The 24,590-nt window shown below is 38.0% G+C and overlaps 2 protein-coding genes across 4 annotated transcripts in view; both read left to right on the top strand.

The window, feature by feature from the left end:
- Positions 1 to 24,590, top strand: part of GAB1 (GRB2-associated binding protein 1) — a 128,841-nt gene that overhangs the window by 81,491 nt on the left and 22,760 nt on the right. For all 3 annotated transcript variants that reach the window (XM_011987158.1, XM_011987157.1, XM_011987159.1), the window contains exons 3-6: positions 14,621 to 14,846; positions 18,998 to 19,599; positions 20,808 to 20,893; positions 21,085 to 21,388. In XM_011987158.1, coding sequence (XP_011842548.1) covers positions 14,621 to 14,846; positions 18,998 to 19,599; positions 20,808 to 20,893; positions 21,085 to 21,388 — 1,218 coding nt within the window. The remainder of the gene's footprint in view (positions 1 to 14,620; positions 14,847 to 18,997; positions 19,600 to 20,807; positions 20,894 to 21,084; positions 21,389 to 24,590) is intronic.
- On the top strand, positions 5,742 to 6,982 carry LOC105544598 (40S ribosomal protein SA-like). The gene has a single exon (XM_011987156.1). The coding sequence runs from the start codon at positions 6,036 to 6,038 to the stop codon at positions 6,918 to 6,920; it is 885 nt and encodes a 294-aa protein (XP_011842546.1). The 5' UTR covers positions 5,742 to 6,035; the 3' UTR covers positions 6,921 to 6,982.

Raw genomic sequence — 24,590 nt, 5'->3', positions numbered from 1 at the left:
TTCGCCACCTTAGGATGATTCTTATCGTTTGGGAGTCTGACAGACACCCACTCAGCTCTGAGAAGGAAAGCTTGGTGTGCTTTTAGAAAATTGATTGATTAGGTCAACAAATTATTTGAGTTTGCTGACACTCTACTAGGCTGTGGGAATTCATTCAACAGATATACATTAGGTGATTAGTTAAGGAGACAAAAGGTAAACATCACAGACTGAGCATCTAATGGGAGAGGAGTCATGAAGAGAAATATCCAAAATAATTCATAATAATAATTGATGAGTGCAAGTTTATATATACACATGTATATATAAATTATGCATTAAAATATATATACAGTGTATATATATATGTGTAAAAGTATAATTATGTGGAAGTTTATGAATATAGTTCTTGTGCTCATAGAGCTTACAGTCAGTCTAGTAGGAGAGAGAAATAATCCAGGAATTGTACTACTGATTCATAAGCGCTCTGCTAAAGAAGAACTAGATAAGCATAGTTAGCAGCAGCATCTGATTTAATCTTAATAGGGTCAGGAAAAGCCTAGGTAGTTTTCAGTGGCTCTGTGATTATAATTGATAATGTACTGAGAGCTTTATTTTTGTACTTAGCAGAACATTTTCATCGATTTTAGAGTCAGAATCAGTCTCTCCCAATATCTGTTTTCATGTTATAAAATTTCTACCAAATAGAGGTGAAGTTTCAAAACTTAGAAGCTGCAGTGATCTTTTCAGTGGCAAAACTCCCAGTTCCTTACAGAATAGATGAGAGGTATATTTAGGTTGAATGCAACTCTTAATTTGTGAACTTTTCATCTTTACAATATCCATGGTTGGGGGAGGGTTGTAAGAAAATTCATAGTATGATTAATCAGATTTCTTATATATAGTCTGTGAGTTGGCTACCAAGTACAGCTGTGTTAATCACAAGTCAGTTTTATGTGTTCATTAACAGAGAAAACAAGTATCTAAGGACTTTAATCTGCCAATACATTCTCCACTGAGGTCATGAGCTATATCAAAATGCAACTGCATTTATTTTTTAAATTCTATGATTGAGATTTTTCACAACTTCATCCTGGTTATTTCCCCCAAATAGCCACATTTAGAAGTGTCTTAATATACTGTGTTGAAGTATTTGTTGAGTTTCTTGGAATAAATCTGTAAAGCATGAACAGTTCTTCATTATGTAGTATTAAGCAGCCAAAATCATATTTATTCTGTAATTTTGGTTTTTGTTCCAGAATGGCAAAACTGCAAAAAGACTTTCAAAGTATTTCACACATTTAAGTTCTAAACAGCAGAATACTGCTATTATCCTTTGTAATCATATTCATACAGTTTAATAGGACAGGGTAAACATCAAAATGCCTTTGTTCTTCCACTGACTTGACTACCTGCTTTATATTCTCTTGTGTCCAAATAGATATCACCACCAATCACTAAATAATAGATGTTTTTGTTTTTATCTAGATCTGTCCCAAGCCCTCTGCTCTTCCTGTTTCAGAGAGCTGACTGTCCTCCTACTCTTGGCTTGAAAATTAGCTAACAGCACAAGATAGTTTTTTTACTATGCTAATTTCAGACTAGATGTGAGAAGAAATAGACCATGCCTGGTTATCACAGTCTAAGAAAATAACTGTCCCCAATCCCTGTGAGAATAACTAATTTTCCCCTGAAAACAAAAGGAAAAGGGAAAAATCTGACCTGTGTTTTGATTCCAGGAACCTCTCAAAATATCGTTACCATGTTATTTCCGCTGCCCCAGGTGACCACTGCTATTATTGAATACTCAAAGTGCTGGCAGGCTATATCTGTTTTTAAGTCCTAGCTCATTAAACTGTGTGTGATTCCTATGAATGCTTTTCTTTAGTAGTTTTGAGGGTAGAAACTAATTTCTTTGTTTTTCTTGGAAATGTACAGATTTATTTTTGTTTCTACAACACGAGGTGGAAGCTGTTAGATCTGCTAAACAAGTATTGGGAAGCAGCTCACTAACTTCATATAAAGGCCTCTAGTCTAATTAGATGCAGGATTAGAAAGTTTCCTCTGAGTTGCTTTTCTCAAAATGCCCAGATCATGGTGGCTTAATGAAAAATAAGTAAAATTATCTGTTTGATATTCTCCCCTTGAGTCAAGTAGGTGTAAACTAACATGTAAGAATATACATACACTTTCTTTCCTGTAAAGCAGTCTTTCTCAGTTGGGGGCTTTTTAAAATTTCTTTTTATTTACTTTTTTTTATTGAGGTATAACTTACTGTGAGGGGCACAAATCTTAAGCATACAGTTCCATGTAGTTTTTTATATCTACATGTAGATACAGATGTCTGTGTAACTGCCCCTCAGATTAAGAAATGGAACACTTCCCCCCTCCCCTAGAAAATTTTCTCATGCCTCTTTCCAGTAAAGCCTCCACCCAAATTAACTTTTTTAAAAATTGCTTTTATTACTATGGATTAGTTTGGCCTATTCTTGAACTTTATATAAGTGGAACCATTATTTTCTCCAGTATTAAGCCTGTGAGATTCATCCATGTTGTAGCATGTAACAACAGTTCTTCATTCCTTGTAGCATTTCATTGTATGAATATATCACAAATTATGAATCTGTTTGAATGTTGATTGATGTTTGGGTTGTTTTCAATTTTTAGTTAACACAAAGCTGTAGTGAATATTTCTTTGTATGTCTTTGATGAACATAAACACTTAGTTCTTTTGGGTATACACCCATGAGTATGACTGCTGTGTTACAGTACAGACGTATATTTAGCTTTAATAGGTTGAACAGGTTTAGTTTTCCAGAGTTAGTATACCAGTTGCCTACCTACCAGCAGCGTGTGAGAGTTTACATTCTCATCAATGTTTGATGTTGTCAGTCTTTAATATTAGCTATTCTATTGGATGTTAGTGGTATCTTGTGGTGTTAGTTTGCATTTTCCTGAGAACCAATTCAACTAGAGAGTTTTCAGTTCTTTTCTTTTTCTTTTTTTCTTTTTTTGCACATTTCCAAGCCACTGCTCCTGAGATCTTGATTTATTGAGTCTCCTGTGGTGTGGGGCCCAGTCAACTAGATATCTACAATTCCCTACAAGTGATTCTTAGGCCTTCAGACCTCTGGATAAGAATTACGGCATTTGTCAGCATTGCTTAAAGGTTTATTTTAAAGTCTCCAAGAATATTTCACAATCTACTAAAGAGAGAGTCATGACAAATAAAAAGTTTTTCTACTTGAAACAGATTAAACAGATCATGCTATATTTAAGGGTCTTCAGTAGTTGAGTGAATAAATTGAAGAAACTGCAATGCAGGCTGCTTCACAGAAAATTGCAACTACTGCCATGTCTTATTTGTATCCACTTGTTAGATTTGCCTTTTTCAAATGTTCTTCCATAAAAAATGGTGTATTTAGAAGTGAGAAAATGGTATGTCAGCATTAATGATAATGCATGCTCTTTGTAGACCCTTATTTGCTAAGTTAGACAGTTCTATTCAAAATGCTTCTCTTTACAGAAAGAAAAATTCTTAAGCACACCAGATAAATCATTAATCAATAGAAGCAGAGTAACCCTGACCTGTTTACATTTAATTGTGAACATGAAGGTAAACACTAGAAACCAAAAAAATTATTCTATCAGTAGATATAGCCCATCTTCAGGGAAAAGAATCCTATCTGGTCTCCTGAAAAGAACATGGAGCTCACCACAGTTTTATTATGATATGCTCAGATACAGTAAGTTAGTGGTTACAAAATCAAAGAGCCTGTCACGTCAAGTTTGAAACCTTCTACCTTACCAATAAGAAAGAGTAGAATTGTTTCCTCGGGCTTCAGCTCTTCTGCCATTTGGGGTTTCTTTAAGTAATTATTTTGAATGTTTAGAGTCATTGTCTTGGCACCCCAACTTTTGTGAGGGATACTAACACGAGGGCATTATGGTTTCAAATAGGATAAACCGGGCATGAGGTTAGGGGTCATGTGGGCCAGTTTATTATTTGTGGATTTCATCACATGATAATCTACTCTTCACTGGAAGCTTGTTCACTGAAAGGCTTTCCCTAGCAGTACTTAATAACTTCCTAAGTAAATTTCAGTTAGGAGTTTGCTCCCACAGCTTATTGGCCTTTAATGGATATTAATTATACTCTTCATGCCTTCTGTTTTAAGAAATGGGAAATAACTTTACACACATAAGCAAACCCTAAACTAATGTTTGGTTCTTAGAAGCTTGATACCAGCATTACTTAGAAAGAGCAGTAAGTCAGAAACTCAAGGCAGAAAGCAAAATGGCCTGTTCCATTACTGGTATAGTAGTGTAGAATAGAGGCAAATCACATGTCTTTATAAAATAGAACAGAAGTTTATTTTTTCAGACCAGTTGCTTAGCTTTGGTCAGAAATATAATGTTAGAGAATATTTACACACAGTGAAATGCTTGTATTAAAATATGCAGAGCTGAGTACATAGTCAAATTAACATGAGTAAAATAATCCCAAAGACTACAACTTTGAAGATAGTGCATTGTCTGAGCCAAAGTAGTGGAGTGGTTCCCTCTTCCCTTTTAAAGTCCTCTGTATGTTAATGTGGTTTGGAGTGGTCTCTACTAAAAAGACAAAAAATTAGCCGGGCAGGCGCCTGTAGTTCCAGCTACTCGGGAGGCTGAGGCAGGAGAATGGCGTGAACCCGGGAGGGGGAGCTTGCAGTGAGCCGAGATCATGCCATTGCACTCCACCCTGGGTGACAGAGCGAGACTCTGTCTTTAAAAAACAAAAAGAAAGAAAAAAAAAAAATATATATATATATATATATATATGTCTTCATGTGCTATGAAAAAGTTTTTTTTTGTTTTTTTGTTTTTTTGTTTTTCAAAAAAGGAACCTTTGAATCTCTGTCCTTTTTTCAGAAAATTGAGAGGATCTTGCAGGTATAAAGAGGGTAAGATACTTCTGTCGTTTACAAGTGGGAGAAGTGGAAGGTTAAAAATGAGATGGTCCCATTGTGTTAATAAAACGAAGTCAGACAAACGTAATTGCCTGGCTAGGTGATTTTCTTTTCTACTCAGTGCATTTAGTGGATAGCCATGAAGTTTATAAAAAGTGTTAAAAGTGTATCTGTAAAAACAACCACCTGAAAAAGTTATTTTAGTGGTTACAGTGAAAAGCTAGAATTCATACAATTTCATATAGGGAAGTATTTCCAGTGAGTAGTGTTTTTTGGTCAGAACTAAAAGTTGAGCTGGTTTATTCCATTTTACCATGCCTGTACTGTAGAGGAAAGGGGAAGTATATGGAATACACTTGTGAATACAGTTGGTAGGATACATTAACACTTTTCTGAGTGGGCTGCTCGTTTTTCCTCAATATTGTACATATTTTTCTTAAGCTCTTCTTTAAAAGATAAATATTTTTCATACTTCTGTTAAATCCTCAAGGATTAACTCTGAGTCACAATTTGTGGTATTTTAAATCTTTTTAAATAAATCTGTATATTTGCAACTAAATCAAAACAGTAAAACATTTCACAGGGTAGGGTCTGATGACCATTTTATAATCAACATTTTTAGATACCACAACAGGTATTTATGAGCATCCACTGAAATTATGGCATTATGTCATATAAATATGCAAAAATTCATTTTTCTATTCTTGTGTTTATGCATAAGAAAGAAAATGCCGGGCATGATGGCTCCCTGTAATCCCAGCACTTTGAGAGGCTGAGGCAGATAGATCACGAAGTCAGGAGATTGAGACCATCCTGGCCAACATGGTGAAACCCTGTCTCTACTAAAAATACAAAAATTAGCTGGGTGTGGTGGCGCATGCCTGTAGTCCCAGCTACTCGGGAGGCTGAGGCAGGAGAATTGCTTGAACCAGGGAGTCGGAGGTTGCAGTGAACCGAGATTGTGCCACTGCACTCCAGCCTGGTGGCAGAGCAAGACTCTGACTTTAAAAAAAGAAAAGAAAAAGACATTTCTGTGCTACCCACAGAGGGGTCCATATGGCATTGTTCTGGATTCCCGTCATAACTTAAAGGGAAACTTTCACAATGTCCAGAGACCTTGATGGCCTGTGGATGAAGAAGGAAGATGTCCTTAAGTTCCTTGCAGCAGGAACCCACTTAGGTGGCACTAATCTTGACTTCCAAATGGGACAGTACATCTATAAAAGGAAAAGTGATGGCATCTACATCATACATCTGAAGAGGACCTGGGAGAAGCTTCTGCTGGCAGCTCGTACCATTGTTCCCATTGAAAACCCTGCAGATGTCAGTGTTATATCCTCCAGGAATACCGACCAGAGGGCCATGCTGAAGTTTGCTGTTGCCACTGGAGCCAATCCAATTGCTGGCTGCTTCACTCCTGGAACCTTCAGTAACCAGATGCAAGCAGCCTTCTGGGAGCCACGGCTTCTTGTGGTTACTGACTCCAGAGCTGACCACCAGCCTTTCACGGAAGCGTCTTATGTTAACCTACCTACCATTGCTCTGTGTAACACAGATTCTCCTCTGTGCCATGTGGACATTGCCATCCCATGCAACAACAAGGGAGCTCACTCCGTGGGTTTGATGTGGATGCTGTCTCAGGAAGTTCTGCGCATGCGTGGCACCATTTCCCATGAACACCCATTGGAGGTCATGTCTGAGCTCTACTTCTACAGAGATCCTGAAGCGACTGAAAAAGAAGAGCAGGCTGCTGCTGAAAAGGCAGTGACCAAGGAGGAATTTCAGTGTGAATGGACAGCTCCAGCTCTTGAGTTCACTGCTACTCAGCCTGAGGTTGCACAATGGTCTGAAGGCGTGCAGGTGCCTTCTGTGTCTCTTCAACAGTTCCCTACTAAAGACTGGAGCACTCAGCCTGCCATAGAAGACTGGCCTGCAGCTCTCACTGCGCAGGCCACTGAATGGGTAGGAGCAACCACTGAATGGTCTTAAGCTGTTCTTGCATGGGCTCTTAAGCAACATGGAAAATAAACATCAGTATCTAAATAAAAAAATTTTAAAAAAACAAAAAATTAACTCCTGGCATAAGGTGTTAGATTTTGTTAGATGAGCTATGAAGATTTGACATTACATGGAGCATAATAAAGATAAAAAGTTAGAAGTTGGTTCAACTTCTCTTTACTCAGGCCAGATTCTCTAACAGAAAATTTTTGAACTTGATTCATCTTGGAGTGCTCAGAATTTTTGAGGAGCAAATCCCAAAACTGCACATGCAGATGAATGGGTCTTAACAGATTTGGAAGTGCTGCTTGCCTTAATTTCTTCTGACTTGACACAAAGTCTGTAATCCCAGCACTTTGGGAGACTGAGGCAGGAGAATCTCTTGAACCCAGGAGTTTGAGACCAGCCTGGGCAACATGTGAGATACTGTCTCAACAAAAAGTTTAAAAAATTAACCAGGTGTGGTGGTGTGTGTCTGTAGCCCCAGCTACATACGAGGGGAGGATCGTTGGAGCCCTGGAGTTCCAGGCTGCAGTGAGCTAAAATGGTGCCACTGCACTCCAGCCTGGGCACAGAGGGAGACCCTGTCTCAAAATAATAATAATAATAATAATAATAATAATAATAATAATAATAAATAATAAAACAAATAGAGTTATCAGTGAGTGTCTGCCCTGTGAATGAAACATTTTTTCAGCATCTGCAACATGTAACACAATGCATAGGAGTTCTGATCCTTTCTTGTTTGTTATTGGGATTAGATATACACTGTCATATTTAGCCATATTAATGTGTGATTATTCAGGCTTCATAATTAGGATATGACTTCTTAAGTCCAAGAGGTTGTAAAATGAGCTAAATAAATATGATTGTGGCACATTTATGAATATTACAGTTAAATACATAAAGGCATTATCAAAAGCATGTGGATTTATTCTTATAATTTATTATCTAGAGAAAATAGAGCAGATATTTAACCTCTCTATGGTAAATTAACAAGCCAAATGACATGCATTACTGATGCAGAACTTTGTTCCCTAGTTCAGCTAAACCAGGCTCTTGTCACAAGACCAGGAAGGATTAGGAACACAGACACATTGAAGGGTGAGGGGAACGGAATTTATTGGGCCAAAGAGGAAAAGAAGAAAAAAAGTACCTTCAGTAATGTGAGAGGGGGTCCTCCTAATAGGCTCCCCACCTCACAGACTGAATTCCAGGCCACCACCCAGGAACTGAAAAGGCCAGGCTCCTCCCCGTATATCTATCACTCCCCGCTCTGAAGAAGTACATCTACCTGCCTTTAGAGTAAGGATAAGGACGAAGACCAATCTTAACTTCTTCCTGCTGACAAAGGTACCTGTTTTGGGAAAACAGCAGTCAGATCCCCCTCAGAGGCCATCTAGGGTCCCTGGCAAAAGGGGCCATCATTCAAGGCTCCGGTTGCATGACTGCTTGGAGTTTGATGACCTGAAGGTGAGAATAAACAAACCGGGTTATTAGAAAACATATATCAGAACAGAACGGGGTAGCGGGTAAGGACAGCTCAAAAATCCCAAGGCCTTTTATTGGTTTGCACAGGGAGTGGGAGGCCAAAGCCCGACTGGTTTAAAAAAAAAAAAAAAACAACTTTTACCCTTTTTCCAGCATGTCAGGCTTCTGTGTTCCCTTCCCCCAAGCGCAATCCTAAGTCAACTAGTTTAAGGTTTGGGAAATTAACTTTTCCCAGTTTGGAGGATGCATCCGAGGGGAGGGTCCCGTAGTACAGAGACACAATTACCTATCAGTGAAGGGAGGACAGAGGAGGAAAAAGATTTTTTTTCAAAGGAGTCCTAGGGATTCAGAATGCATTTGAAAGGGGTAGAGACTAAAGGTGAATGGCTACTCATCTAGAAAGAGGGGAGCGAAGCATCCCAAGTTCCCTTCTCTTCCTAGTGAATACCCAGGGTGTGTGAGGCAGAGAAAGTAAAGCATCTCTTTCTTCCATCATTATACCCCCAAGTTCCCGCAACCTCTACAGGGTGCCACCCATGGGTATCAAAGTGGCCTTCACCTATGTTAACAGGGGGGCCTAGGAGGGTGGGAATATCTGCTCTTACCCACATATGCCCTATCCCCCCGCTGTCAGTAGCCTTTGAATTCCCTAGACTGCATTTATGCCATGAATATTGGCATAGCCTTTATCCATAAAAGGAGAAGCCTGGCTTAATTGGTAGTAATAAGTCATGCTCACCTGAGCTGTGCCTTTTTTTTTTTTTTTTTTAACTTCCATTATTGTCTGCTTGTGGACCTCTCAGATCTAGTTTTATTTCCTAGGGCCTTTATCCAAAGCTTAGAATTGAGTTTGAGACAAAAATGTGTCTTAGGGATTGTGTGGACTCCTTATCATAAGCCGAATGCTAAGGTGAAGCTGTGGAATTTAGTCCTCCTCCAACAAGAGAGAGAAAAGGATGTCTTGTGACACACCCAGATAACTGATGGCTATAGTTATGCTTGCTGAGATCTGGGTGCATGGGACCTGTCTTTGGTTAGCTCCCCTGGTCTTACTCTCCCAAAAAGGAAACCTCCGGGTGATGGGCATCCTGTTTATTCCCATCACTTGACAGGAATTGCAGGATAATTGCTGAGAACTAGAATATTGATCCAGATTTTTACATTATCCATCCCCTTAGCTCCTTCTGAGCTGCAGCCAGAGATTGCTGGTTGGTTCACAGGAATAAGCAGGATTAGTTTAAAATGTAGACAAGAACTTAAAAACAACTAGTGAGTCTAGAATATAATGACAAACGTATGACAAGTTTTGAAACATTTTCTCTCTCTCCAGTTCTCGTTTTTGTTAAAAACAAATCTTGATAGTACTGAGTTGTTTGCAAAATAGATTTTAGTCTTATACTTGGCCCCATTTGCATAAAGTGCAGCCAAAAAAAATATATACATATATATACACACACACACACACACACACTTTTTTTTTTTTTTTTTTTTGAGATGGAGTCTTACTCTGTTGCCCAGGTGGGAGTGCAGTAGCATGATCTCGGCTCACTGCAACCTCCACCTCCTGGATTCAAGTGATTCTCCCACCTCAGCCTCCTGAGTAGCTGGTACTACAGGCACGCACCACCACACTTGGCTAATTTTTGTATTTTTAGTAGAGATGGGGTTTCAACCATGTTGGCCAGGTTGGTCTTGAACTCCTGACCACAAGTGACCTGCCCTCTTCGGCCTCCCAAAGTGCTGGGATTATAAGTGTGAGCCATTGTGCCCAGCCCAAATAATTAATTTAACATAGGCCTTTTAGATTGACTTTGATGGAACTCGGTTCCACAAGGAATCTCAGGACTTTATAAAGCCAAGTCCACCCATGAGTTTGTACCCTCAAATACCTGTGAGTTGGGTAAACTCCACTCTTCTTGAGATCCCAAGAACATGTGGTTCCCGGGCCTGTTGGAAAGTGACATTCTCTACTCACCACAGGTTAGGAACCCTGTACAGGACTGTGTAGATGAGCTATGAGGCCAATTTTCCCAAGGGGCTTTATTCGGCTCCACAAGTAGAGCTTGACTCCTTAAAGGGAAGCATACCCTTCCAGTCAAAGCCTTGGTAAAACAACTAGTTTCTCCAATTGCATCCTGTTGCAAAAGAAAATGGATTCTTATTGCACTGATGCAAACAATCATATTGCCATAAGTTAAGAATACTCACAACTAGTTTCCAAATTCTGGAGAAGAGAGGCAGAGAGACAAACATGCTCCAAATTTTGTTCACAGGATTATACCTTACTCAATTATTAAAGGCTGTGAATAGCTCAAAATAAGTTTCCTTGGACTCTGATAAACAAGGATCAGCAGTGTTCCAGGCAAAAGTCAAAAAGGTTACTTCAGTTTTCTATTAGTTCAGTCCATTTAGTTAACTCTTGTTTTGCTCAGTATTCGTGAACATTTCAGCTCTCCATGAGTCCTGTACATTTTTCCTTTATTCCAATGTCACAATCTCCCAAGTTATCAGAAACTTACATTTGAAAGCACTTGTCAAAGTTCTGTAGCTGATTATAAGCCATCTTTTGAAGAGGATCAAAACAAGACAATTGTCTGTGAGTAATGAAATGTCAGGGTAGTTACAGTCAGAAATACAATTGAAAAAGAAATTTGGTTATCTCTGGTTTACAATAACATAACAACCTTAATTGTGATTGATAACATATACTCAGACATTAGAATTTTAGAAATCCCATACACTTTTGGAACATATAATAATAATATTCCCTAAGATATAACCTGAAGAAGATTAAACATCATTTTGGCAATCCCATGTACCCAAACATGTCAGATAGTTCTGTTTATCTCTCTTCTGGGTGCTCCAGGGGCCCTCTGTAGCATCCAAAAAGCCAGGTGTCAGCAAAGACAATTTTGAAACTGAAGTTTGATTTTGGGAAGCCTATTAATTATGTTAGAGGGTTAAAGCACTTGATATTATGAAATAGAATTCCAGATTACCTTATTTATTTTGCCAAAATGATGACTCAGAAATTTTTGGAAAAGCAGAAACCTTTTATAACCCCTTAAAACTTTTGCCAAAGAGATTAGTGCCTTAAGAGTACCTTATTGTGCTTTTATTTCAGTGCTCAATTTACAGAAAAACCATATTATACCCTTTTGAATTTAGTTAACATGTTCACACTTGGAATTTATTTTGCAAGATTAATTTTTACAATCCTTTCACAACTTGTTTGAACTTTTAGCTTTATCTTATCAAATTCAAAATAATCCTTTAACCCCAGGCAAAAATTTACATTTTGACATCTGCATTTTACCAATGATATTTAGGCTGTTTCTATGTCTCAAAGATTAAAGTCACGTGAACTAAAAGGTACCACAGCTTTTATCTTCCCTTTCAATATTTGATCCAAGCACCTATCCTTCTCTATAATTAATTAGAGCTCTTTTTATAGACATCACATATAACAACACATATATAACTACACACACGGGCAGAAGAAAACCCAGTAACCACAAGTTTTTCATTTGCCAACTTCCTAATTGGATGATTTGCCTACGGGTTGAGCCCATAAAGAGACAGGGTTAGGAAAACATGCAGCTTTTAAGGCCTAATAAACAGGCATAACTGGGAGGCAAAAACAGATATTGAGAGAGATCTATTCACTTTTAATTCTTGGGGTTTCATGAGGAAAATAGAGGTCTGTCCCCTCTCATGCAAGCATTAAGGGTAGCAAGGCAAAATGGAGAAAAATAATTCAGGTGACTAGAAAAAACCCTTTTCCAGCAAAGCAAGATCCAGGAAGAGAAAAACATAAAGGCCTTTTAAATATACCTATAATTTGGATATCCATTTTTAATTAAGCTGAGTGCTGTTTAAGAAAATTCTTTTAAATTCCTTGTTGTCCAACTTTAGCTGCACCAAGTGGTCAGTATTTCTGGCTTTCAAACTTTACTAAAGGCTCAGAAAAGGAAAATCAAGGCAGTTCGTGGAGAGGAAGAGAATAAACAAATAGCAAAAGTCACATAGATATCAAACCAGAAAGGACTCTGCCTAAGCCAGGATTGAGCCTGGGCTGCCACTGTAAAATGGCAGAGGCTAAAGAAAGCATTGCCACATGTTTACAGGTCACACTTCCAAGGACGTAAAACAAGATGGAGGCCTGCCGCAAAGTTTGCTACTGACCATACAGAAAGATTCGTTTTTGTTAAATCATGATAATTTTTGTTTTTGGCCAGGTATATTATGGCAGCAAAGCACACCAGATTGGCTAAAGCTTAAGACAAACCTCACAAACCCTTTTTCGTAATTCAAACTTTACAGAGAAATAAACAGTTATCCTTATTCCTGGTCTAGTAAAATATCTGCAAAAAAAAAAAAAAAAAAAAAAGGGCCTCACTTTAAAGTTCACTACTAACAGGGTGGAGAAGAGAAAAAAGATGCCTGAGGAAGAACCTCTCATTCTTATGCAAATAGGTCTCTCAATGTCTACTAGGAGAGAGACCTGGTGGGGAATGCTGGCCAGTCCGCTGCTCAAAGGCCTTTTAGCCTTAGCCACCACTGTGTATCTCAAAAAAAGGAGGAAAAGGCGGACGTTCTCCATCCCTGGGAGTGACGGGAGTTGTGGGGAGGCGTAATTTCCTCTAACCTCAGAAGTCTGAGGACAAAAAGGCTTAGAAATGAAAGGTAAAAAGATTATTTGGTTTGCATCTTACGCTTTCTCATGCCCCATATTTGGGCACCAAAAATGATGCAGAATTTTGTTCTTAGTTCAACTAAAACTGGGTTTTTTGTCACATGACCTGGAAGGATTAGGAACACATTGAAGGACACTTTGAGGGGAACGGAATTTATTGGGCAAAAAAGGAAAAGAAGAAGAATAAACTTCCAGCAAAGCGAGATGGGGTCCTTCTAACAGGCCGCCCAACTTCACGGATTGAATACGAGGCCACCACACGGGAACTGAAGAGGCTTCAGTTTCAACCCAGCTTTTCCTGTTCAATAATAATAATATAAATAACAATATAAATTTGAACAGATTTATTCATGTATGAACATTTGCCTTTTTCTGGATTATTTATGGCCTTCTATTCCTAACCAGACAAACAGAGCATTTTTTTTCTGGGTCTTTAATATACTTGGTTATGGCAGTGACTACAGCGGGATTTTATTCTAGAATTTCACCTGGTTTTCAAATTGCTTCATTCTGTACAATTTAGCTCTTTTCGTATTTCTCTCAAAACATAGTTAAGGGAATAATAAATTACTTCTTTACGTGCTGGGCCTCTTTTCATGAAAATACTACAATAATCCACTACATGGCAAATAAAGTTATGAGCTGAGGGAAGAGGTCATGCCTTAAAGAAGCTCTTTCCTTGAACATGAATAGACTTTATTTTCACCATCCCAGAATTAGAAGTATTTCTCTCTAGTCTGCTAAGAGGTAGAAAGAAAAGAATGATCATCGAAATAAACACAGGGTAAAGAGCTGACCCTGGTACTCACAGGACCACGGGCCTGGTGGCTCACGCCTGTAATCCCAGCGCGTTGGGAGACCGAGGCGGGTGGATCATGAGGTCAGGAGATCGAGACCATCCTGGCTAACACGGTGAAACCCCGCCTTTACTAAAAATACAAAAATTAGACGGGCGTGGTGGCGGGCGCCTGTAGTCCCAGCTACTCGGGAGGCTGAGGCAGGAGAATGGCGTGAACCCGGGAGGCGGAGCTTGCAGTGAGCCCAGATTGCACCACTGCACTCCAGCCTGGGCGACAGAGCGAGACTCCGTCTCAAAAAAAAAAAGAAAAAGAAAACGTGTAATTAAATGGGTCTCCTTGGAAGGTTGGGTTGGCTCAGGAAGCACTTTATTATCATGGAATTTTAAAGTATCTTTCTCTTCCACTAAGGTTATAGAACAGCTTCCTTCTCGTAGCCTCAAAACTGAAGACTGTTCAAGGCAAGGTTAGCCGTGGCTTTTTTAGAGGAGCTGGAATATAGAGAGAGTCCTACTCTTTAGATCTCTTTGACAAGAATAAAAAATACTTGCTGTATAAAGGTCGCCATTTAGGTAGTGTTTTTTTAGCTGACATTGTCATGATTTATTCTGTTTTTGTGTGTTGAAACAGTTTGTCTCCAAAGTAGCTTTGTTTTTCCAAAAATTCTTTAACTGTGATAGACGTAATAGTTAAACTTTGTGTTGCAGATCCTGTAAAGCCACCTGGCAGCTCCTTACAAGCACCAGCTGATTTACCTTTAGCTATAAATACAGCACCACCATCCACCCAGGCGGATTCATCCTCTGCTACTCTGCCTCCTCCATATCAGCTAATCAATGTTCCACCACACCTGGAAACTCTTGGCATTCAGGAGGATCCTCAAGACTACCTGTTGCTCATCAACTGTCAAAGCAAGAAACCCGAACCCACCAGGTAAATGATACATGCCGGTGTGAGAGAGACATAGACAGAGGCGTATGTTTGTGTGTACACATTAAGATTCTTACCTTTTAAACTTTTTAAATTTTGACTTGCAGGTTTGAAAGAAACCATCTGTATAGGCATATGTTTAGGCTTTATGTTTCAGGTTTACATTCTCCTATTGATTTCTGATATTCAGGAGATTGTATCCAGGAGACACAATCTCTGCCATCTTTAACAAAGAGCAGTTTTCCCTACAAGGCTCTTTTGGAAGTCTGTCTACTATTTTGTAGTCTTTGTTACAGACTCACAGTATTACTTGCTTAACAGATTTCACTGATTTATAAATGGTGATCTTGCTCCATTTCTTATGTGATTGTAAACCAGCCAAGGGTCATCTTTTGTTTCTGAAGAAGGAGAGGAATACCTTCTACTAGAAGATTTTGAAAGCAAAACGATTCCATTGCAGTGAGTGTGTTGTGGTGGTTTGGATCTGTGTGAGAAATTAATCATACAGGTAAAATCCCGATATAGCAAATTCCATGGAATATACAAATTGGATGTTAGTGAAATTTGATCAAATATATTCCTAAAAAATTATGAAACTTTTAGTCTTCATATCTAGCAGTGAAGCAGAGCTTACCCTTTTTTTTTTTTTAAAGAGACAAGGTCTTGCTCTGTTGCCCAGGCTGGAGTGCAGTGGCACACTCATAGCTCACTGTAACCCCAAACTCCTGGGCTCAAGTATTCCTCCCGCCTCAGCCTCCTAAAGCACTGGGATTGCAGGTGTGAGCCACTGCACTTGGCCTCCTTTTACAAATTTTTAAGTAGAAAGAAGTATGTGGAGTACAGCACTTGACTGAAGGAATCATCAAGCCTGTCCCAAATTCTTGGTTTCTCTACCATCTCCTTCCCTGCCCCCACACCCCTTTCCTCTTCTAAGCTATAAGGCATTTTAATTGGATCCTCCTTATTCCTTGACGTTGAATAGTTGGAAGAGTTAAGGCAGTAAAGAGTCAAGAAGCAGTTGTTTTACTGTTTTTAAAAGGAGCAGAAAAATGATTGAGAGGCCAATCTCTGCCATTAATAGCTATGTGACAATTAGTGATACCAGTCAATTGAGTATATTTTATTTATGTATTAATCAGCTGGGGTCTGGATAGAGACTATATTTCTTGATAGACATGAAAAATGTTTTTTTAAACAAGATTATTATATTTTTTAAGCATTATTTTATGACAAAAAGATTTTTTTAAATGCAGAAAGTGATTATTACTGGACTAGGATCAGACAAAGTACTTGTTCAAAAATTTTGATGTAGAATATGTTAAGATTCACAAAATAGTTTCTCTGAACCATGCCCTGAGATGATGGAAACAGCTCACATTCATTCCAAAGCTGGACTTCTATGTATTTGTTGTAATGGGATTTTACCTGTAAGAGCAGAAAAAAATTTATAAATCAACATTTGTTAATATCAAATTCTAACTTGATTTTGCTTGTTTGCTGTGAGTATTTAAAAATTATACACTGGCAACTTTGTTACCTATGCTACTAACTAATATTTTATTTTATAAAAGTTCACAATTATTTTTCAGTAGCAACTTTTTAGAAGCCAACAGCCGAGTGACAGTTCTATATTTTATTTTTATATAGGGTATTTCATAATTTCACTGATATCACAGCTTTCCTCTTGCAGTACAACTTATGCTCAAAATCATTACCCAGATGTATTTTGCTATCTATATTTTGCAAAAGTGACAGTTAAATAGCAAATATTTATGAGGTAACCACTATGTGCCCAATATTATGCTAGGTGCTATGAAGGTACAAACTATATAAAATAGAGTCTACTCAGATATAGTCACCTTTGGAGTTTACAAGTAAGAGTTAAGTGAAAACATGCAAGCATTAAATATTTAGAGATGAAGATAATATACGAGAGTTGCCTTGCAAACTCTTGTTTGTTCTGCAAGACTTTGGTTAGAATGTGCTCCTCTAGGAAGCATTCCTCTCAAACTCCCAAGTTAGGTTAAATATCTTTCTGGGTTTTTATAGTATCCCGGTTATGCCTTCATATCTTGTTTTATCCCAGTGTTAGAAACGGCTTGATGTTTTTACTTATTCTTCACTAACTGTAAGCTAGCCAGAGCAAGGAGCTTTACTTACTACTCATAATTCCTCTAGCTTCTCTTAACTCTGCATTTGAATTAAATGAAGTACAAATTTTAGAATATGCATAGGCGCATTAGAAATTCCACAAAGGGACAGTGCAAGTGTTTTTAAGATGGAGAAAACAAAAGCTTCATAGGAAGAATAGGATGTGAACTACACTTAGTTGGTGAGAGAAGAGAAGAAAATCATTAGTAATTTGTGCAAAAATAGCTTGAGGGAAAGGAAAGATGTGAGTGAGCATGGTGGGAGGAAGATAATGAGGAGGAGAGCATCTCACAGGATAGGATGGAGAAGGTGGAGCCAGGTTATTAGTAGCCTCAGTGTCGCGTGGATTCGTGTGAGGCCTTATAGTTCCCACACCCTGTAGGGGCCCTTACTAGGTTTTTCTCTTGAATACATGAGTGGTATAACGACTGTGTTTTGAAAATATTGATCTTATGGTAGTCTGGCCCCATGAATAGATTGAAAGAGGCAGAGAGTAGAGGAAATTCCACTAAGGAGGGTTCAGTCATATAGATCTCAGCAGGGACAGGGACCTGAACTTGGGATTGTGGCAATGGGAATAGAGCAAGGGAATAATAAGTACGTGGCTAAGAAGAAGGGCTCGGTGCCTGCATGACTGGAGATCAAAGAGAAGGAATCAAGCTGATTGCGTTTTGAGCCTAGGGAATCTGGATAAAGTCATTTTTTTCAGTGCAAGCCAGAAAAGCAGTCAACTTAAGTAAATGGATTTCAATTTGAGGCACACAAGCAAGGTAATACTGGAGTAACCAAGTAGAAATATTAGTTTGAGAACATGGGACTTGGAATTTGGTAAGATGATAGAAGTTGTCAGCATTCAGAGAAGAAAATGAAGTTCTGAAAAAGGAGGATGATCTCTAATAGCATGTGTGGTAAAAGGTTAGGGCTGATCTCTGTTGGCCATTCCCTGAGAGAGAGACAGGAAGGAGCCAGTAAGTGAAACAAGAAAGTAATCAGCGAGGGAGAAGGGTTTAAAATGGAGGGTTTTAAGATGTTTTTAAGATGGAGAAAACAAAAGCACAATGTGGCACAGTGTGGGTTTTCTGATAGTAAAGGGGGAGACTTTACTGTGCATAGTGCCAGATGTTACTAAGAAGTCAGGGAAGGTAAGCCCTTAAAAAAAAATCATAGTTATTTAAAGAAATATTGTTTAAATTCCTATAGGACTTTGGATAACATGCAGAAGTCGTTCAGGTATCTTGTTTAGCATTAAGGAAGTGAGAGTGTGCTTGTGTTGTTAGCTTCATCTTGTCATATACCCAAATTTTGTGATACCTTAAAATGCAGAGACTGAAAATGTACATAAATGTACTTTAATGAGATTTCTCAAAGTGAGTTATAGTTTGGAGTTGGTTAACTCTGTATCGTGTATTTCGATCCTCTTTAATGTTGGCTAAATGTTTGTTAAAGAAAAGTAGTGGAAAGGAAGATATGTGAAAAACAATTAGATGTCACCTTCTTGTAAGTCACATTGACCTTATTCAATACCAAGTAATCATTAGACTTTTAATTTTACAGAACAACAAATTTGCCACGGGGAGGTTTGAGACCAATGGATCAACTATATAAACTGTACTAGCACTAGGTTTTTGCATGCTCTTCAGAGGAAATGCTTTTCCTTGTGTCTATGCATTAATCATTTACCTTTCCCAGAGTTTTGTAATGTTTAATTCCAGTGCTTCAGGGATTGTGTTTTTATGTGCAAATTTCATAGGTGGAGTTGGGGGTGTGGGCAGATATAGGACAGAATTAGAGAGAATGCTTCTGTTGGTTTTGTGGTGGCGGTTTTGTTGTCTGGTGTATAATCATAAAAGCTAAAGAACATTTGTGCTTTAAATCCTATGGATCACACAAAAAATCTAATGAGAAAAGCCCTATCTTTTGATTGCTAAGCTATAAATATGTTTATTAAAAGTATATTCTTAGACTTCACCTTGTTTATTCTGTCATTAACAATTTTTATTTAGAACACACGCTGATTCTGCAAAATCCACCTCTTCTGAAACAGACTGCAATGATAACGTCCCTTCTCATAAAAATCCTGCTTCCTCCCAGAGCAAACATGGAATGAATGGCTTTTTTCAGCAGCAAATGATATACGACTCTCCACCTTCACGTGCCACATCTGCTTCAGTTGACTCCAGCCTTTATAACCTGCCCAGAAGTTATTCCCATGATGTTTTACCAAAGGTGTCTCCGTCAAGTACTGAAGCAGATGGAGAACTCTATGTTTTTAATACCCCATCTGGGACATCGAGTGTAGAGACTCAAATGAGGCATGTATCTATTAGTTATGACATTCCTCCAACACCTGGTAATACTTATCAGATTCCACGAACATTTCCAGAAGGAACCTTGGGACAGACATCAAAGCTAGACACTATTCCAGATATTCCTCCACCTCGGCCACCGAAACCACATCCAGCTCATGACCGATCTCCTGTGGAAACGTGTAGTATCCCACGCACCGCCTCAGACACTGACAATAGTTACTGTATCCCTACAGCAGGGATGCCGCCATCACGTAGTAATACCATTTCCACTGTGGATTTAAACAAATTGCGAAAAGGTCAGCTCTAGTTGACTTCTTCTCTATTAGAGGTTAATGATAGAAAATCGATTTTTCTGAATATTTGTTCTTTTAAGTGTAGTTAAATATACTATGCTACAAAATACAGTCCATTTTTTTTCAGCTCTACAGTTACCTGGAAGGGTATATGTGCATTCATGCTCTGCTGGAAGGAAAAGAGAGTTGGAGTTTCTCATCCCTGAAGAAGTATGGCCTTAGTAATGCCTTCCTGCCTCAGGAAGTGTACCCTTCTCTCTCCCACTTTCTATAATCCTGGGTGGACAGGCCCTCTGTTGGGACAGAAGCGCAGGAAATGGACCAGCCACAAAGCCTCTCCGAGTCATACCCTTTCCTGTATTTGTGTACCATTATGGCCGCTTCTAAGTCACATCTGTTGAGCCCTATTTCCTTCCTTCCTATATAAGCAGTTTTTGTGTTGTGTCTAACAGGTGATATTCTGTTCTAGTCAAGCCATTCTGCTTTCTCTTTGATTTTTACTTGTGTTTAAAGAGCTGAATCTTCTTTCCCCTTATCACTACTCACTTCACTAATTGTTAGTGAGTATACTTTCCTATACTGTCTCCTAGAGTCTGAACCAAAAGTTACAGACCTTGAGAGGAGAAGAGAAAATGAATCTGGGTGATTCTCTGAGATTCTCAAAGTCCTAAAAATAGAAAGCTAAAGTTTTTAATGCACATATTCTAAATAGTATGTGCTAAAATTTCTGTATTTTGTGGTAGACTTTTCCCCAGCTATCTCCAAGATAAATATTTAATGTATCTGTGATTACTACTTAAATCAGTACTTATTTCAGCATTCAATAACAATTTCTAACTCCTTTCTTGAAGTGACTGTATAACCTGGTTATAAGTTAGTGAGATGTAAGTTAGGTCCAAGGTGGTGCAAACAATGAGAAAATAGAGGTGTTTCTCTTCATCTTTAGATAACCTATCTTATCCCAGACTTAGACATTCACTCACACTCAAAATTAGATATTGGTGTTGGTTAGCATATGAGTGAGTGTCTGCATTTACTAGTGGTTTAATATGCCGATTCAAGATACAAGTCTGTGAGCATCCTTTTTAAAATCTATGTGTGTGCATATGTGTCTGCATATGTATAATGAGAGAAAGAGAATAGATCATCCCAATGACCCTGAGAGCTGGCAAAGATGGGAAGAAATGTTGATAGTTTGTTCTTTATTTTAGATGCTAGTTCTCAAGACTGCTATGATATTCCACGGACATTTCCAAGTGATAGATCTAGTTCACTTGAAGGCTTCCATAACCATTTTGTAAGTATAATTGACCTTGGCATTATCAAGTGTATTTCATTGTCTAAATCTTCATAATTAGTGCCATGGGACTAAGTGATATCATGAAATAAAAGTACGCTGAGATCCATATGAATGGATTTGACTTACAATTGTGTTTTCATGTGTGAGAAGAGTTTTTGTTTATTAAAATAAATATATATGTGTTTTAGAAAGTCAAAAATGTGTTGACAGTGGGAAGTGTTTCAAGTGAAGAACTGGATGAAAATTACGTCCCAATGAATCCCAATTCACCACCACGACAACATTCCAGCAGTTTTACAGAACCAATTCAGGAAGCCAATTATGTGCCAATGACTCCAGGAACATTTGATTTTTCCTCATTTGGGATGCAAGTTCCTCCTCCTGCTCATATGGGCTTCAGGTCCAGCCCAAAAACCCCTCCCAGAAGGCCAGTTCCTGTTGCAGACTGTGAACCACCCCCCGTGGATAGGAACCTCAAGCCAGACAGAAAAGGTAAGGAGAGCATGGCAAAGTAAAAGGCTTGGGGAGTGCCAAGTTAGATCTATTTTTAACTGCCATTAAATCCAAAACAGAATTTGGACTGGAAATTCTGAAATATTTCATAGTTCCATAGCCATCAACTTATTTAAGCAAAGCAGTACTGCCATTTATAAATTAACAGTTTCTATATCACATGTTGATGTGAGGTGATATTTGTAAGTCTCCTATCTCTAGAGCAGAGGTTACAAGCTAAAATACTCATAGGGTGAGCGGGCAACTGGGGAGAATTAGAAGAAACTGGACTGCCCTAGCCCCATCTAATGGGAGTAACTAATCTACTCGGCTACAATCCTTTGTTGACTTGTGAAGTGATGCACCTATTCAGGCAAATCTTCTGGTATTTCAGGAGAAGCCAGAGATTTCAGATTTTATATGTATTATCTCTCGATTTTTAAAGTTCTATCAACTAATTTGATTATTTTTAAGAAAATATTGCAGGCCAACCCAAACACTTCTGCAAGCTAGATAATGGCCTTCAGCTGCTATTTAGTAACCTCTTCTCTAGAGTATATAATACCAAATCAGACTTAAGATTATTAATGTATTTGACATAATTATTTAAGAACAGTGAGACTGTATAATCTTTCCATTCTGTTCCTATAACAACTTCTTAAGAATTACTTTGCCTTTGCTGGGGTAATAAATGCTTCTAGTCTATCATTTTTTTTTCATGCTGGCCTGCGTAAGTAACATTAAGTTCTAAGGTAACATAGTTTGTTAAGAAGTCTGTAAAGGAAACTGTTCAGCCAAATTGGGTAATATCTACCCAGGTTTTTAAAATTGGGGTTTAAGTGGTTAAAACACAGACAATTTGATTTGTTGCACTATGCTGTTAGTGTGGCTTAATCTTGACAACCAAGTAAATTTGTGTAAATGTAAATGTGATGAATGATACAATATCTGGCTTACCTAAGGGTGTTTCAGCACATTTGAAAACTCTCGTGCTATATGTAGCTTTTTAAGACCCCATAATGTTTGTGTCAGTTTCTCCTTAACCTGGGCTTAGATCATTAATAGTAGTTCTAATTAAGTCCTGGTTGTGAGGAAAAGAGACTGAGGCTCAGAGTATCTTAAGAAAAAGGATTTGATTTTGTTTGTAAGTAAAGATAACCTCCTTGTTTCAATAGGAGGTTAACCTCCTTCAACAAAGAGGTTATCAGGAACTGAGGCAATTCCAGGGGACTGTTGCTGTGTCCTGCTCTCTCTGTGCATTTCTGTTTTACAGGAAATCTTTGCATCTGGTTTGTTCTCTTTCACATTCTTACCTTCTTTTCTGTTTTCTTTTCTGATTCTTTTCTGTTTCTTACTCTGTATCCCCTACTTAAATGGATTTTGCTTTCCAAGAGCTTTGGCCTCCAATGCTCCCCTTCTGTGGCCTCAATTCTGCCTCCTAGCTCCTTTTTATGTGCCCTTGCAGCTTCTGCATCAGCTTCTCATTGCCTTATTTATTATTTACTCACTTTAGATTGCTTAGAGATTATGTGATTGGTCTATGTGTGTCACACCCACGACGACCCAGTCTGCCCAGGCAGCAGGGCTGTGATTGTGATGTGGGTCTCAGAAAGGAAGTGAGCATCAGAGACTTTCTACTGGATAATGCTTCCTTTTGTTTTTCTTTTTCTTTTTGGCTCTAAATCTATTTTAGACACTACTGGTCATTTTCTTTGCATATAATTTGCAAAAATATGTTTGGACATGTATAGCTTTATAATTGGTTCACACAGATCACTGAAGGATTGAGATACAAGTGTCATGAACTCTTTGAAATATTGAAATATCTTTTTTAATGTTAAACTGGTGCTTTCCTTGTTTTCCAGTAACGAGTGCATGTTAGTGGCAGATCTCTACTTTTCAACTCCAAACCTAACAGTTTTATATTTTGAGGTCTCGCATAAATGTGGAGGGAGTAAGATTTGGGTGAGGGTGCAAAGCTCTTAAATCCTACCTCCCTTGCTCCTCTGCTGCTCTTTTCTCCCCTTGAGCTCTGTAGAACACAGTTTGAAAACTCCAGTATATTTCACAGTTGTGATTCCAAGTGGTAAGCATAATATGAAATCAGGAAACATCCTTGTTTATAAGTTAGAAAAGACCTGAGATCATAATGATTAGCTTTTAGTATCCTCTAAGTCTGATACCACTCAAGTATCCCACATTATTATGATATACGTTTTATGTATATATCACAATATATACTACATATCATGTATACTGCATATTTTATAATTATACATCCCTATGGATTTAGTGAAAGTACTATTATTCTAGTACACTGGAGACTAACCGCACTAGTTCTTTAACGTAAAGGAACTTAACAGAACAGAACAAAGTAGGTTCTTAGTTATTTCTGGAGATTGTGTTCATTCTTTTAAAATTTAACTGAACTGATCAGAGACTATCATGAGTTCACTGGCCACATTATTTATTTGGCATATTGCTTAGATACAAAATGAACTAAAAAAGAGCACCCAGATTGAAATACCCATATAATTTTTGCTAGAATCAAGAATAGACTCAGCAAAACAGTAAAGAGGTTCCTAAAGTCATAGTATTCAAAAAACTTTGCTTTTCTTTAGTACTATTCTACTTTTTAAATAGTTATGATACAGGAGGGGAGGCTTGAGAATGTATTTAACATTACAAGGCAAACTTTGTAAACTCACTTTACAAAATTATGACTTCATAAACTCATTTTACAAAGCTATAACTTCAAGAAAAACACATTTTAAAATCCAAATTCAGATCTCAAAGCAGTTTACCCACAAACACTTAAACGAAAATAATGTCTCGTTTGGTCCTATAATTTTTCTCAGTATTCATAGCATCAGGTGAATCTATTTTAATTTCACATTTCATGACGTCAGATAAATGACTTAATCTATTATTTCAGTATCTCTTATGTAACTTATAATAAGCAAATCTAATTCTATCAAATATGGCTTGATTAGTTTCAGAGCTCCATATAACTAGTTCATTACCCTGTATGTCTGGTTTTTGAGATTGTCTTTGGAAGGATCTATAAGAAACCGGTAACATTCTGGTCTTCTTTATATCCCCAATTATAGATGTCAGCTGCTGTAGTTTGCATACAGATGAACTTTTCAAATAGTTCTGAGTAATTGAAGCTGCAGAAATACATAGATGTTCTGAACACTTA

This window comes from Mandrillus leucophaeus, unplaced genomic scaffold, assembly GCF_000951045.1.
Source record: "Mandrillus leucophaeus isolate KB7577 unplaced genomic scaffold, Mleu.le_1.0 Scaffold301, whole genome shotgun sequence".
Taxonomy (NCBI): Eukaryota; Metazoa; Chordata; class Mammalia; order Primates; family Cercopithecidae; genus Mandrillus; species Mandrillus leucophaeus.
Note: the sequence above shows the minus strand (reverse complement) of the source record. Positions and strands in the feature narration are given on the sequence as shown.